Here is a 15,912-nt window from a genome sequence, read left to right as displayed (position 1 = left end):
CCACAATGCTGTGATGGAATAAATTTTATTTTTGTGTGAATAAACATTTAAGGCCAAGTACTGGGCCAGTTTTCAGTACCCTTTGTCACTTACAGTTTTTAATAGCACTGTAGAGAATTTCCCATATTAAAATTCAAATTATTTTARTCTCTCAAAATATTATGGTAATGACATCTTTGCTTGTTAAACAAACAAATAGACTGGGTTCAGGCTTTCTCTGTACCTCATACAAGCAGTGTCTGCTTCATAACAACATCAAAGCTGAGAAATTGTGGCTCACACATAAATTTTATGTACCGTGATTGAAAGGTTTCATCCACCCTAAAGGATAGGATTTAATGAACGGGAAAATATCTTGCTTCTCATCGTTTTAAGGAAGCACTGCAGCAGCTTGGTGGTCAGTGCTGCAATCATGTAATTATGCGGGTGCAGGTTTGAGCCCAGGCTGCATCAGAAAGAGCATCCTGTGTTAAAAAAAAATAAAAATAAAAAACATATATTTTATACAAACTTGTTTTATGTGGCAACCCTTGCAGAAGGGAGAAGCTAAAAGAAAAACAACATCATTGTGTCATAAAATGTATTATATCTACTAAAGAAATTGATTAAAATATGTTGATATAGTGTAGGATTGATAGAGCTCACACTTCTTCATGCAAAAGTCCATGAAGGATCATTTGAACATGCAAATATGAGTATGGTAAACAAGTGGGTGCAAAATAATGGACATACCATAACCAAATGTTGCAAAACATCAAGAGGTGATTAAAAATTGGGCATAAGATTTGGCTGAAAGATAAGATGACCTGCACCAAACATTTACTATCAAGTCTGTTTAAATCAACTTGAACTTAGTACTCAAAAAACAAAACTATAAACAAATAAATAAATAAATAATAAATAAATAAATAAATAAATAAATAAATAAATAAAACACAAAATATATCATTATATTGTATATAAATCACAGTTTTGATGAAGTAGAAGTAAAAATATAAATTCCTTTCTGACTAAAATATCAACAGGTTATCACTCCCCAGTCATCATATATGAACGCTTCGTCAGGCTTCCTTTGCATCAATTATTGATACGTCTGGTACCTGCTAGCTAACTAACTAACTAACTAACTAACTAACTAACTAACTAACTAACTAACTAACTAACTAACTAACTAACTAACTAACTAACTAACTAACTCCTCTCATCAGTAATATACACATTTTAAGTTTAGGGCCAGTGTTTAGGTTTAGGTAGTAAGATCAAAGGTTGGATGTTTAAGGTCAATAGAGGTTATGTTTAGGGTTACAGGTCAAGGTTGTAGCATCTTTTATATATTTTAATATGAGAATGGGCTCCTCTTCTTCATTCTCATGTTGTTAATTACTGATGAGAGTGGTGTACCCGACATGACCAAGTGTTTAAATGTGACAACTAGGAAGTGAGTATAAGCTGCTGATCTACAGTAGCTGTACTGTGTTGATGGGTGAATGAGGTCATCTTTACATTGCTTCATGCTTTTTCTCTCATTTACACAGTTCAACCATTTACCCATTACTGTTGAATTCAAATTTCTTTATTTTATTATTTTAGTTATTTCCTTCCATCCATATGTAAAAATAGAATATTTCACTTATATTGCATGCAGTTTTATATGAAAGGTCAATTATGCTGTTTAATACTGTGCGCCTGTATGCAATAGTTTCATAGCATGGCTATCAGGGTTTTGCTTCTGTCTATGCTGCTGTTGCTCTGAGGGTCACAAAGTCATAGAGCTAGGGGGCAACTCTGCTTGTTGCAAGCTTTATAACAAACCTGTTAAAGGTTTTGCACACAACAACCAAACACAACATATTACATAAAACAGGTCAGGTCCATTAAAGATTGATTAAAGGCTCGTGCATTCATAATGTGCCAACAAGTTCTACCTCACATTTATCATCACTCTGCAGTTTCAGCTTACAAGAAAAATAAATAAAACATCAATTTATTCTTACAAAAGGTGACATTTTTGACAGTTGTAGTTTATTTAACAGGTGAGGAATAGAGTCTATTCAATCAAATCAATCTATTTTATTTAAAGGATGCCATCGGTATGCTTGMAGCCACAACATGTCAAGATGAAAATTAGCATACAACGTATTGTTACTTATAGAAAAAAAAAACATCAAAATGCCTAATGTTTACAGAGTAGTGAGATGCATTATGAGATTCATAGTTATAGTTATAGTTATAAAAATATTATTTTAGGATAAGAAGATGCATTCTGACCAAACTGTTCCATCTTATCTGTAGCACAATGTTATGTGGCTGCTGCTCAGCCGCTTTTCCTTTTGTCAGGACAAAAACATTACCCTCACCGTACAAAAAATACTCTTTCCATGAATACAAGCTTGTTCTTTTGCTCAGACATGCAGAGGTTTTATTTCATCTGACGGTAACCAAATCTGTGGCAAATATCATGTGCAGACTGCAGCGCTTTTTGACACTTTCACAGGTACAGGATGTGTGAACGAAACCATGAGGGAGATTCATTAAGTAAGCAATGTCTGAGGAGCTGAACACTGTCACTTTAACAGATTGATGAAATGTGTAGTGTTACATGTATCATGTCTGATTGGAGGGGGGGGAAACAGCCATTAATTGCTATGCAAAAGTTTGCCAGTTTAAATTTAGAGGTGTGAATGTCCATTTTACAAGTATCACTGCAACTCATTTTTGTTACTGATTAATTAGCCTTTTAGTCTCACAAACAGCGCTCTCATCAATTAATCATTAGTCCAGTAAACATTTAGTAGTTGAAAAAAACGATCCTTTTATTTATTTTTTTTTTACTGTGGGAAACAAAGCTGTCTTATTACATTTTATCTTGAAAAACAAATGAAAAACAGAGAGAGATTTCTTGTGGGTATGATAACATAAAAAAACGATCTTTTGATCAACCTCCGATCTTACAATAATACTAGCTTGTATTATTCCATTTGACATAAATTTACTGAGTTATTTTCTTGACTAGCTGTAGCCTGTCTGGAAATCATTAGTGTGTATCAGSTCTTCTCCTGCAAAAGTGATGATGCCCTGTCCTTGTTTCCGCTCTCAGATTGATTAACTGACCTTGATGCAATGATCGGCACTTTGTGACAGTATGACAGCGAAAAATGAGATCGAAATGCATGCCTCAAAGATGCAAAAACAACAAAAAGAAGCTGTAAAAATCTTTAAGGGTAGGAAAAAACAGAAATATGACCGTTTCTTTTAAGTCATTATTATTTTTGCCACTACAGGTTTATAAATATTTAAAAATCTGTATTTGTTCAAACTACATTTTTAACTTTTTTAACATATGATTTTTCCCCATGCCTCATTGTGCTACTGATGACCCTGCTGCATGACATTCATTTAATAACATTGGCTCGCCAACAACACAAAAGGTGGCATTTGTGACAACCTTGGTTGTTCTCTTCATTATTGCAAACACAGAGCGCATGCATACCCGCTCATTTGCCTTCCATTCTACAAACTTTAATTCTTCCTGTGTTTTCTATGTTTTTTAACCTATTAGGCATAGCACAAAGAAATGATAGGAAAAAAAAACAGAAATAACAAAAAGGCAACTTTGTTTGAAAAAAGGATGCTATGGCTAAGAAGAAGGCACCTTTTTGTCCTCGGTCTCATTGAGAGTATTTTGCTATTCATTGGGGCAAGGCAGCCGTGGCAGCGAGAGAGGCAATCTTATGCAGATCACACTGAAGGGCTTCATTACCTAGAAGCCAGCTACTTTTTGTTCTCCCGCAAGGGAAGAGCGAATGAGAGAGCATTAGCTTAGCAGAAGAGATCGAAAGGGAGGGAGTCATACAGTAAAAACATAGGTGTGGCAGGGAGAGTAAGCTTGAAGGTGTGTGTGTGTGTGTAGTGGGGGGGGGGTGAGTTATAAAGAGTGCGGCTCTGCAGGCTACACAGAAGAGGGGGACAAATGACACCCGAACAACAAAAATCTTTACATCTGCACAGCAGTATTATGCTAGCACAGAAAAATAGACAAATGCATACATTAGTTTGCATGTACAACCAAGAAAAAAATAAAATGAAATAAAAATACCTAGGGGGCTGTGAGGGGCTCACATTACTCTGATTCAATGACTGATGATGTTACATGCATAATTTAAAACTACACTGGACAATAAATAATCTTTGATGAATTAGTAACGCACATTTGTGTGATATTGAACAGCTGTACCTATGCATGTTTCTTTTTTCCTTTTTATCTATTTTTAATTYCTGACCACAGTGTGTGTTAGCTTTATATGACTCATGCAGAAGCTGATGTTCAAATAACCTAACAATTACTTTAACAGAGTCAAAAACGATAAATAAGAGTTCATGGAAGAGAGCAAACGGCTAAATGGCAGGTGACAWGTACCAAAGCTGCAGACAGAGGTGACTAAAAACAAGGATGTGCGTACACTCCACACACAGAGAAATGGGCACATCAACACAAAAACAGATGCTGTTGCCAAATGAGGTGAGATAGATGGGAGTTGTTGGTTATTTACAGAGAAACTCCAGCATGTCAGTTAAATCCTCTCTGCCTCCGAGGCCTGTCCGATCCCCATTTAGCTCGGCCTCAGCAAATGGCAGACTGGAGWGCAGGCTCTGGCAGTTAGACAGGCCTCAGGGAGAGGGAACCTTGGCCAGGTTCACTGCTCTGACCCTGCTCACCCCTGCCCAGACTCAGAGCCACCCACTACCATAATTACAGCCCCGGTCTGTCTTGTCCCTCCCCAGCCTGGGAGCCTGCTCATCAGATGTGCTCCAGCCCAGCACTGGCCCAGCTGCCCACTGTGTTAAAGGGCCAGGGGCCCCCTGCCACCCAGCCCATCTGCCGAGCTGCAGACCAGAGTTGAGGATCAGAGAAGARAGATGCACAAACACCATATACACACTCTCTTAGCTCTTTCAGCTTTAAGCTCAGCAGAGAAATGGTAGATAAAAGATGCACTATAAATGTTCCTCTTTTACATGTGGGTTGCTGTGACCCAAAAAAGAAAAAAAATACACAAGTTAGGCTGCTTTTAGTACATACAGACTCAGAGTTTCCAAGAGCCAATGCATGTTTGAGATGTACAATGAGATCAGGAGAGAACAAGAGTATTCCTGTGAAAATCAAGGAAAGTATGTTTTTATTTATAGAATATCTGGTCTATGTGGAGCATGAGATGGTCTGAAAATATCTCAGTTTCCCTCAATCGATCTGACTGACTACAACGTGTGATAAAACACACACACACACACACACACGCACAAACAGATGTGCAGACAGACAGATAGACAGACAGACAGACAGACAGACAGACAGACAGACAGACAGACGATACAATTATAATAACATATCTGTGTATACATATACAGTATAAAAGTTTGTATATTAAATTCTCTGATTTCAGCCAAACATGAGTTGGAAGTTGGAGACGATCAGTTCTGATAAAGGTCTGCATCTTTCCATACATCCATATCCCATCCGTTCATCAAGTCTGCTCATTCATTGTCCAAATGTGTGATGACAAGCCTTTACTTATTTTCCCAGCCGCCGCTGGTGATGAGAAGGTAATCAGAAACATCATTAAAAGCCTCTGTAGACGGCCGCGCCTGTTAGTCCTGTTACCCACACCCATAATAACTCTGAAAATGCAAATCAACTCCAGGTAATCTATTAATGTCACTTCAGTTTTATGTCTTCGCTCTAATTTAGCGGATCGTGACACATTTGGCGAGGATCCGTGCTTCTGTGCAGGTATTCATTTTGCTGCGGTTTCAGAGAGCGCGGCCCATGCGAGTGGGAGACGGGCCATCTGTCTACTAGCCTGCATATTAATCGCCACGATAATGAAGCGCACTCACAGCTCAACACTCCTGGGGTATCTCTCGCACGAGTTCCATGCAGCAAAACAACTTTCAGCAAGTTTATTTCACAGTGTAGCAATTATTGTCATTCACACCCCCCGTTAACACGGGGAGGAGGGTCTAGCRACCTCCTTCTAATTACCTGAAGCATCACTTCAAGCAGACTTTGTAATTTCCATCTACATCACAACCCGCTTGTTAGCTGCAGACGGTGGCAGAGCCTCATAATTCCAGCATATGGTCGACAAATATACAAGGGAATTTGTCAGCTTGTACTGGCCTTAAAGTCGAAGACCCCATTAATGGGAAAACAGGATCTACTAATCCTGTGAGATCTGTGCAATCAGTGTAAAAAGAATCACATTAATATCATGGCCAGGTTTGCACCCACAAGCAATAACCTTGCTTAAATTGCAGGGACACTAAATCATAAMAAAAAAAAAATGAATACATTTATACAGCTAAGAATACAAGACATGGAGAGATAGCAAACAATATTCAGCTATGATGAAAAGACATGATAAACTGGGTTCTTTTATTTGYCGGGGGATTAGGAGCAGAGCAAATCGCACAAACCTTAGATTTATAAAACACACGCAACAAAAATCAGCTTGATAACCTGAAAATCTTTGTGTAAGATTAAAGCTATGCTAATTAATATTTTTATACCAAATAAAAGGCCAAATTAGCATGTGTGATGTGGATTTATAATAGCAGCGAAGGTTTTTCCACAGAATTATGCTAAGCCACTCAGCAACAGTAATGAATAAAAAAGTACAAATCAATGCATTAAACACAAAGGCGTGAAAACGTAAGAAAACTGTTTTCGTGGCATTTACATTTAACTGAGCAAGTATAAAGAAAGGCTCGGAAAACTAGTGGAAGTGTCATAAAAATAATTATCAAACAAGTGAATAGGAAGTTATAAACAACAGTTATAACAGTTATAAACAACAGTTAGAAATTGCAGCAACATTTCTAGAGAAAAGGTTGTAGAGGACTAATATATGTGTGCAAGCAATTGGCTGGAAATAGAAAGTCCCACCAGACTGTACCAGAAATTAACTTCCTGTAAGTGCTGTTTTATAACTGCAAGGACTTCCATCTGGGGCAGTTTGCCAGCTGACCTGATCACTGCATATTCAACCAAGTATACTGGTTTGTTTACATGTCTGGATCTAACTTTCTGGTAGCTCAATGACAAAATCTCAGCACGGACCATCGACAGCAGTTCTGTTTGTCAGAGCACATTTAGAGGTAAATGAAAAGGAAGGAGAGACGCAGRGGCAGACAGGTGTCCCAAAAGAAAGTTCCTCTATAGAGGCCAAATCATTGCTGTGCATGGCAAAACTTGTTGATACAAGACCCACTTAAATGGTCTTATATCAATGTATGAAAAAAAATAGGTTTGAGCTGTACGATGTTAACTGTGCTTTTTTGCTGTTTGTTTGTTTTGTTTGTTTTCATGGACCATGGTTTTCAGTATAATAAATCTCAGTTCAAGATGTTGGTTGTTTCCAGTACTTTTTCTACGTACTAGTTTTTATTTTATTTTTGTGTGTGTGTTCGCTTTGCCTGTTTGAGTGCATTTCAGTTACTTTTGTTTTGCAGAGGTGGAACTCGCAATCTGAGCCAAGAGAAAAAAAAAAGTCTGACTTTTCCCTAACCCTAGCCATGTAGTTTATTTATTGTTTTACAATGCCAACCAAACCTAAAACCAACAATGTGGTAATACACATTTCTAAATCTAAGCAAGCCTTTAATGGTCTCACCAAAACAAGCAGCAAGTAAGAACTGCAACACTTGGTCCAACTGAGACAAGATTCTAGGTCTCTGTAATACAAGTATAATTGGTGGCATTCATGATCCCTCTTGAAGTTTTGATATCAACCATTTCATAGTTAATAAACAGGCTAATTAATCATCATCACTTCACTTCATTATTGTGATGCAAAACTAAAAAAAGAGGAAATAGACAAAAATAATGAGTGGTTTAAGTGAATTAGGACCCTGGCTTCAAATGAAAACTCCTTAAAACAAATGTGCAGATYAGAATATCTCAAGAAAAAAACAACTGTAGTGGATAATGTTTATGCAATGTGTTGGTACAGCAGCACCAGTAAAGTTGCWACTGGACTTGCTTGCAACAAAATGTGCAAAACATTAAGGACATTAAATATAAGTTATCTGAAATTTACATTAAGCTCATGTTGGGGAGGAAAAAAAAGCCAATTCCACATGGTGCAGTTTTCAACAAATTCATACAACCATCATATCTTAACTGCACCTTTCAACCAGGGTTAGAGGTTAGGGATTTATATCACTAAATAATATRAGCTCATAAGCGTGTGTTATGGTTTTAAATGCCTGTTGCAAATGGTGGGACCTGGCAAGTTTGAGAACCACTGTTCTAGAAAGTTTTGTGCCGTTTAATCATCAAACCTCCCAGCCTTTCAAATGGATATAAGATTGGCATTCAATGTGATATTCACTTATTTTGTGTTGATTTTATGTTAATATGTGTGTCTGTTTACTTCTTTCCAATTGTATTTTTGTTCAAAGGAACATAGAGTTATTTAAAGAGGCAATATTATGTGTTTCTCAGGCATATGTTAAAATTATATATCATAAGAAAAGTAACTATGCCACCTTCAGTTGTTATTAAAATGTTGTTTATATGTTTAAATAGAAAATAAACTTGACTTCTCATCGWATTTGCTTCTAAACACCTTGGAATTGGCCTCTATCTCTTTAAGAACCTCCTACCGCTTCTGTCCAGTCCATTTCAGCGGGGGTGGGGGTGGGGGGTCAGTGGCAGATGCTGGTCTTTCAAGGAGGGGAAGCTCAATTTCAGCCTACATCATAAAATGTGTTGGTTTATTTATATGTACATTCTACCCTCCGTTCCTTTCCAAGAAAATTAGTGCTTTGTGATGGTGGAGGGGCTCAGCAGCACCCGCTGGTCAAAAACTGTGATAGAAATCAGAAAGAGTGAAAGAAGTCAATCTCCAAACACAAGCAGCTACAAAAAATAAAAATAAAAAAAACACCAGAAATAGAAGCTTGATTTGTCACTAGTTGTTTTTTAACAAACAAAATGCACCTAAGAGGATTAGGAAATTCTCTGGTTCAACTCAGAATATAATGAAATTTAAAAATGCTCCTATGGATGTTTACACCAAAAATATTGCTGATTTGCTCATTTTGCTGCCAATCAAAAAGGGATTCAGCCTCAGACAAATCATCCAATCATCATGCAGAGGCTGAGCGTCCGGACCGGCCCACTGCCCCATAGACCCCTAGAGATGCTGAGCGTCCGCTGGGCGGGACAAAGCCCAGCATTTATCCAATGACTCGTCTCATTTCGCTGCACACTTTCCTTTGCTATTGAACTCTGTGGACGCTGTTTAAAGCACTGTGAAGCTGCGGGAATGAGGGRGAGGAAAGCTGCATTGTTACCAGTGAGACGAAGCTGATTCTAAACAAAAGTTGAACGTGTTGTAGTGYATATTTAGTCATTGACATGTACACACAACAATATGTATTTGATCACTTAGTTTTTGGACATTATAGGGGAAACTGAGCTTCCCTTGCAGTCTTAGAGCAATCGCCTCTGGTGTGTGTGCTCTGTGATGAGGAAGCTGATCCCAAAAGGCAGTTCTAGGCCCAACCGGTTGCTTTTGCTCCCCTGCCTGGCTGCCTCAGAAYACTACAGGRTTTCTCAAGTATGCATGAACGAGTCAAAGCAAGACTGGAATGGTTTTGATGAGAGGATAACATTATAACATGATATAAAACTCAAAAAAGTTAATTTCACATGATATTGCCTCTTTAAAGCAAACTATGTAACATGTAACTCTCCAAATACTTATCGGGATAAATTAATCACTTACCAAAAACTGATTCCCAATTGGACTACTGAACTACTAGAAAAAAAAGAACATATATATTGTCTACACAGCTAATTATTGTGGTTACATTTAGCAAGGCTTCAAATTTAAAAGAGTCTTGCGAAAGCTGTTAGCAAGCAATACTCCTATGTTATTACATTTATGTATTATTAATTTTTTTTTATAAATTTCTATACATTTACTAACCTTTTGCACAGGAGTTAAAATCCATTTACCTGCACATACGTCAGGCTGATATAATTCACAAGTCTTCTTTAATGCTCTGCCTTGCACTGTCAGGCATTAAACATATTTAAATATTCTCTTAGCTGTAAAATGATATYATTTTGGTGACTTTGTTAAAAACACATCATAGAAAAAAAGCACGTTCATAAGACACCCCATCACCAAATCCGTCCTGATAACAGACTTACCCTGGTTGCTTACACTAATCAGATCGAACTCCACTCTGACTAGTATKTTCCCCCCACCTTTGCTCTTCACTTCCTGTCATTGTTCCACTGTACTTAGATAGAAAATCCACTAAACAACGATAGTCACCTTCACTTTCAGTCATTTAGGGGAGTGAAAGTCAGAGAAAAGTCACAGAAAGCCACACGTCTTATCCGACTAGCCCTTTTAAAGCAAGAACAAAAGGTCTTTCTCCTTCATTTCCCATTAACCTCTCTGCTCCTCTGCACACAGGAAACGTGGCAACCTCAGTGGCCTCATGTCACATATCTCATCCGGCAGTGGGAAAAGCTTCCTTTGGTGGATGGTGACATTCAATATGGGGGGTTTCTATCTTGCCGTAGTCCTTGGCAGATAAAAGGTTGGTGTTGATATTTGTCCCCGGTCTCACTGATACCAAATGGATACACTCTTGATAAGCGCAGAGCTGCTAAGACATTGATGAAGTCTGGAGAAGAACYGACAAGCGCTCTAAGTGGATAACATCGACAGGAAGAAGCAGACAGTTACGGTCTGGATTAGATTTTTGATTGTCTGATGCAGGTGGATTCATGACAAGCTTAGATGCATCAGTACCCTAGCAGACATAGTGCAGTATATTTTCCACATGCCATAATTACATTTGAATATTTCCCAGTTTTTCAAAGAGATTTGCTCATATGCAGCCGACTTCGCCAACGCCAATTTTTTCCAGCTCCCTTTCCTGTGGACTTTATTAGTTATCCTCCGCTCAACACACACTCCTAGTAATCCACTGAGTCTCACACACATTCTCATTCTAGCGTGATAAACACGAAATACCACTGGAACAAAATTGATGATTTATGAATATGACATGAGAGAGATGAACAACTTTTTGTTTGTTTGTCCGGAGCATTTTCCCATAATGCTGGGGCACATGAAAACTTAAGCAGAGGAAAAGTCGCTTCTGAAGGAAAAAAAAAAAGCCTTTCAAAGCAAACAACTGAGCATCAGTGAATGTTTAATTAATCAGTAGTGACAAAAGGGAACAACAATCAACAAAGAGGTGCCGATTTCCATTTCTGATGCGTTATTCCCATTGGCAAATGACAGAGTGCTGTCAAATACAACTTTGCTCTCTTCACAGTCTCTGTGGTTGTCCCTGCACTGCACCGACAAAACCCTTGGAGAACTGTTCAGCTGAAATCCAAAGGAGGGAGCAGTGGGGATCACGTAACATAGTTCAGACAAAAAGAGTTTGCTGTTACTCAATGTTTACATGGGTACTTTTAYGACATCTTTTTGTTCCTTTTTTGCTTCCACTGCTGCAGTAGCTAATAAGAATCAGCTACAGGCATCATGAGTAGTTGAGCTAAATCACTGTTGCTTCTAAAAAAAGGCAGTGTCTTACAGATGGGATTTACCAAACAGATTCCATTACACACCTAACACCATCTGCCCTTGCATGTTATGTCAGCTCCATGACAGGTAACAAGAGGCAGCTCGATGAGGAAACACAATAACAAGCGCTTACCGCCCGGCAACAGACCTCCACATTCTCACTGAGCTCCACCAATGTCAAAACGGCATAAAGACACACTCTGATCTCTTTCCTGCTACTGATGGAAACATTTTTACAAGACTCCTGCTGATCTGGGGTCAGCGGTGAGTTTGTCTAGAAGTTAAAAAAAGAGGGAAATYGTCGACTGACAGGCTTCTGCCAATTCTTTATGACCTGTGAGTTATTACAAAGGGGCAAGTCAAAGCATAACTAAATTAAGAATGAGAAMATCTGAATTCATTAGCATACAATATTGAGGAAAGCCCTTGGAGTGGCTTGTCTACTTTGTGTGAGTCTGTGTGTGTGGATTTTGTGTCTGTGAAGAGGGCTACAAAGGGTTGGTAGAGCAGGGGTGGTTTGTGTGTTGGTGGGGCACATTAAGAAGGGCAGTTTGTAGCAGTCAGTGTCAATTATGGCATCTCCTCAATAAAAATGATTGTAGTTTAATGCTGCTTTCTATTGGCTGTGTTTATTTTATTTTCAGCTACCAGTGATAACCGCCTCATTTTGGTAGTACTAAAATGGGTAATTTTACTAAAGCTCACTTCTAAAATGTAAAAAAAAAAAAAACAATCTGCTCTTTGCAGGGTCTTGGCAAGTCCTTTGAGTGGGAAAGCTGTGAGCTCTCTGTTAAGTAGGAAACATAGAGCATGAAAAGTTCAAAGCGGTTTTGAACATGCACAAAACTTCTGTAACAAGGTTTTGGTGGTTTGTTGTTGTGGTGGTAATGTATCAACATACTGAGGAAGAGCATTTTAATGGTGATTGCAGTTTATCAATGACATGTTACACATATGCACCCACGTAGCTTGGTCAAGAGGGATGGACCTCAACAGCAGTCTAGCTGTGACCATAACAAAATCATGGAAACACCCTATAGTAGACGTGATACTCGAGATAATAGTGTARCACTGATCTTTTAGAACATACTTGCTTCCTGATGTTGCAGAGGTAATTACGCCAGGATTGAAGTACAGCATGTTCTTGAGGACAAAAAATAGAAAGTAAATAATTTTGGGATGACTAAAAGCATTGTTGCATCCGGTTTGCTTTTGCACTTGAAGTTTTACGTATTTGCAGCCATGCAGCCATGTTCTAAGAATATAGGGGCTCTTACAGTCATAGCACTGCTATTTGTTATTTACAATTGTTTTTTAATGTAACCAAATTACATAGTAATGCAGACTCCGGTGTGAAGGCCATGATCGTACATCACATCAAAAAGGCAATCTTTCTTTTAGAAACTTGGCACAATAGCAATGAAAAGTGCTAAATAAAAGAGAAAAAATGTAAATCCTTTCACAAACTGAGCAAATGAGACTTTGTTTGATTAAGGGAGACAACCGCAAAGTGGAATGTAAACTTAAAAGCCATCTGATATTTAATTACAAATCAAACAAAAAAAAAATAAAATGAAGAAGTCATTCTATACTGCAATGCAACAACACTCATCTGAATTGTTCAGCTTACTGACTTTTTTTTTTCACCAAGTGACAAACTGATAGTGTGCACACAAACTCTCTGTGGGTCATGATTGCTTTTATTCAATTCTTATTTTAAAACACTATACATTTAATCATGCTATTCTTTGTTTTGACTATGAATGAAAAATAATGTGTGAGTGCTGACATAGTCACTAGTTGTAGCTCYGTCTAAGAATTGATTTGATTCATTGTTCTTATATTTTCATTTGCTAAGATGCTCATTGCAGGCACACGTGTAAACAGGCACACTCATTTCCTCTTGTCCTGATTTACACATTATTGTTTTGCGATAGGTCATTAGTACATCAGCCGTCTTGGATCTCTCACACCACTGATTAGGCTGCTGTGTGCGGCGGAGGGAAGGAATGAGGTCTGTCAACTGTGACTTACCAACAGCAGACATTTCTGGAACTGATGCTCGGTACGGGCCTTCAACGAACTGTGGTGAATTGTCGTTTATGTCCTGAACTTTAATGATGAACTCCGACGGTGGCTCCAAAGGCTCGTCCGTGTCGGCGTTAACGACCTGTGCTGTTAGCGTGTACTCAGCTTTCTCCTCACGGTCCAGCCTCTTCATGGCGTGGATGTCCCCCGTTAACTCATTGATTGCAAAAATGGTGCCTGCTCCCTCACCTGCAAGAACGTATTTGATGTTCTTGTTGCCAACGTCCAAGTCTGTGTGTAGCTGAAACAAAAATAAGAGACAAGACAAAATATTAAGTATTTCGACTTTGCAAATGCATATTTAAATGAATACTTGTTGATTTACTCAGCTGTTTTACAAAGATCTCATCATGCAAATGCAGATAAGTGTTCGACATGGCTATAATGTGTTTTTGCTGCTGCCTTCTGCTGAAAGTAGTGAAGGCAGATACTAAACGTGGCTCAACATTGCCCGCACTTGGCTAAATGAGGCCCGCTGGGGACAATAAGTTTATWACTAGCACAGGAAATGGAACACAGCCTACATAGTTCCTTGTTATACATCACAAATGCATCATATAAACACCTCAAATGCAGCATATTTTTTCCCTGAAGTTTTAAATTYGCAGAACAAAGAAGCTGCATGTGCTCTGAATGCATGTTTCATAAGTGTGGGAAAGTGGGGGGGTGGGGGTGGGGGGAATCAAAAATCAATAAAAAATTGGAAAAGAAACTGTATGCTTCATTCTCTCAAACAGCTAGCCCTAAAGTCAGTAGATGACGCAGCATGTTCCTCATTATTTTTGTAATTACAGTTTCGTTAGTTCACTAAAGCTGCATCACAGGCTAAGCTGAGTAGTTAGAGCCCACTCGCTGCACAGGCTGGTATAACTAATGAGTCTGACAGTGCTAGGTAAGGCTGTTCAAACATCCGTGGACAGAAGCGCARGGAAAATCCTTCGCTGGGTCGATTAAAAAAATGCATTTACAAGGTAGGGAAGGGGAAAAAAAGATCAGAGAAAAGTGGGTTTTGTTCCAACCAGTGCCAAGAAGGTTGATGTTATTCACATCAATAGACAGAGCACTTGCTCTGCTGTAAGTCACCTTTCATATAAGCCTCTTGATCCCTGAGGTGAGTGACTCTTGGAGGGAAGGGGAGAGACAACATTTACAAATCCTGCAAGGTTTCATGCTGCCGGGGTGCAGCTGCCAGACCTCGTCTTTCAGACTTTATTTTTCCTAAGAGGAGCACAGCCATGCACACACCGAGCATGAATCAAAACATCTGAATTAGCAGCCTTAAATTCATTTCTTGCCACAGTGTTTAAGCAGGGGATTTTTTATTTATTTATTTTATTTTTTTATTTTTTTATTTTTTATTTTTTTGTGGGAGTGTAGTTAGGGTACAGAATAGCTAGGCAGAAATGTGCTGGTGAAAAACTCGACCCCTAAGCCCCCCGCAATGTTCTTTTGAGCCGGCTTTTATGCATTCACTGTCTCKGAGGTGTTGTTTGAAGACACTGACAAAGCACATTCACTTAAATTGTCACACCTTGCACTTTTGTTTTCCTAATTGTGCCATCATTTCACATGAATGATGTAGCTCATTAACACAAATGCCTTGCAACATCCTGCACACTGAGAAACACTAAATGAGCTCAAATTAATGACAGTCTGTCATATTTTTTCTTTGATTTTAATGTGTTGCTTCTTTGGTGTAATCTTCTCTCAATGACAATGTTTTTTATCAGGATTTCTTAAAAAGATAAAAGCGTAGTATATATACATACTCATTGATATGGTAATGGCAGACATGTCCATTCAAACATTTACCAGTAACCCCTAATTTACATTACTTGCGTTACGTCTCCGCTCCGCTCCGGTCCGACCTCCGCAGCAAATACGCAGCCATTCTAATCAATGAGAGTGTTTACACTGGCTGCGCAGGGCGGCGATGAGCGGATGGCGATCTGGCAAAATTAGAACAGATTCTATTTTTGACGGATGCCGGAGCAGCGCTGGAGTCAATTTTTAAAGATTACGTCACACCAACAGGAAAAGACACGAGCACAACGTCCGTATTTTCAAAATAAGATACTATTATGCGGAATAATTTGTCGAAATAATGTCAAAATTGCAGCTATATTAATAAATATACAGATATATTTCTACACAACTGCTGTCAGAATGTATCGTTCTGTTTGGGAAGCAGATAGAAACATGT

General features: G+C 38.5%; 1 protein-coding gene across 1 annotated transcript in view; it reads right to left on the bottom strand.

Annotated features, from left to right (window-relative positions):
* The window catches only part of cdh8 (cadherin 8), a gene marked incomplete at its 5' end in the record, with an annotated part of 125,765 nt that overhangs the window by 61,785 nt on the left and 48,068 nt on the right, over window positions 1–15,912 (bottom strand). The window contains 1 exon segment of the mRNA XM_014015191.1: window positions 13,656–13,950. Coding sequence (XP_013870645.1) covers window positions 13,656–13,950 — 295 coding nt within the window.

The sequence above is a fragment of the Austrofundulus limnaeus genome, unplaced genomic scaffold (genome assembly GCF_001266775.1).
Source record: "Austrofundulus limnaeus strain Quisiro unplaced genomic scaffold, Austrofundulus_limnaeus-1.0 Scaffold124, whole genome shotgun sequence".
Taxonomy (NCBI): Eukaryota; Metazoa; Chordata; class Actinopteri; order Cyprinodontiformes; family Rivulidae; genus Austrofundulus; species Austrofundulus limnaeus.
Note: the sequence above shows the minus strand (reverse complement) of the source record. Positions and strands in the feature narration are given on the sequence as shown.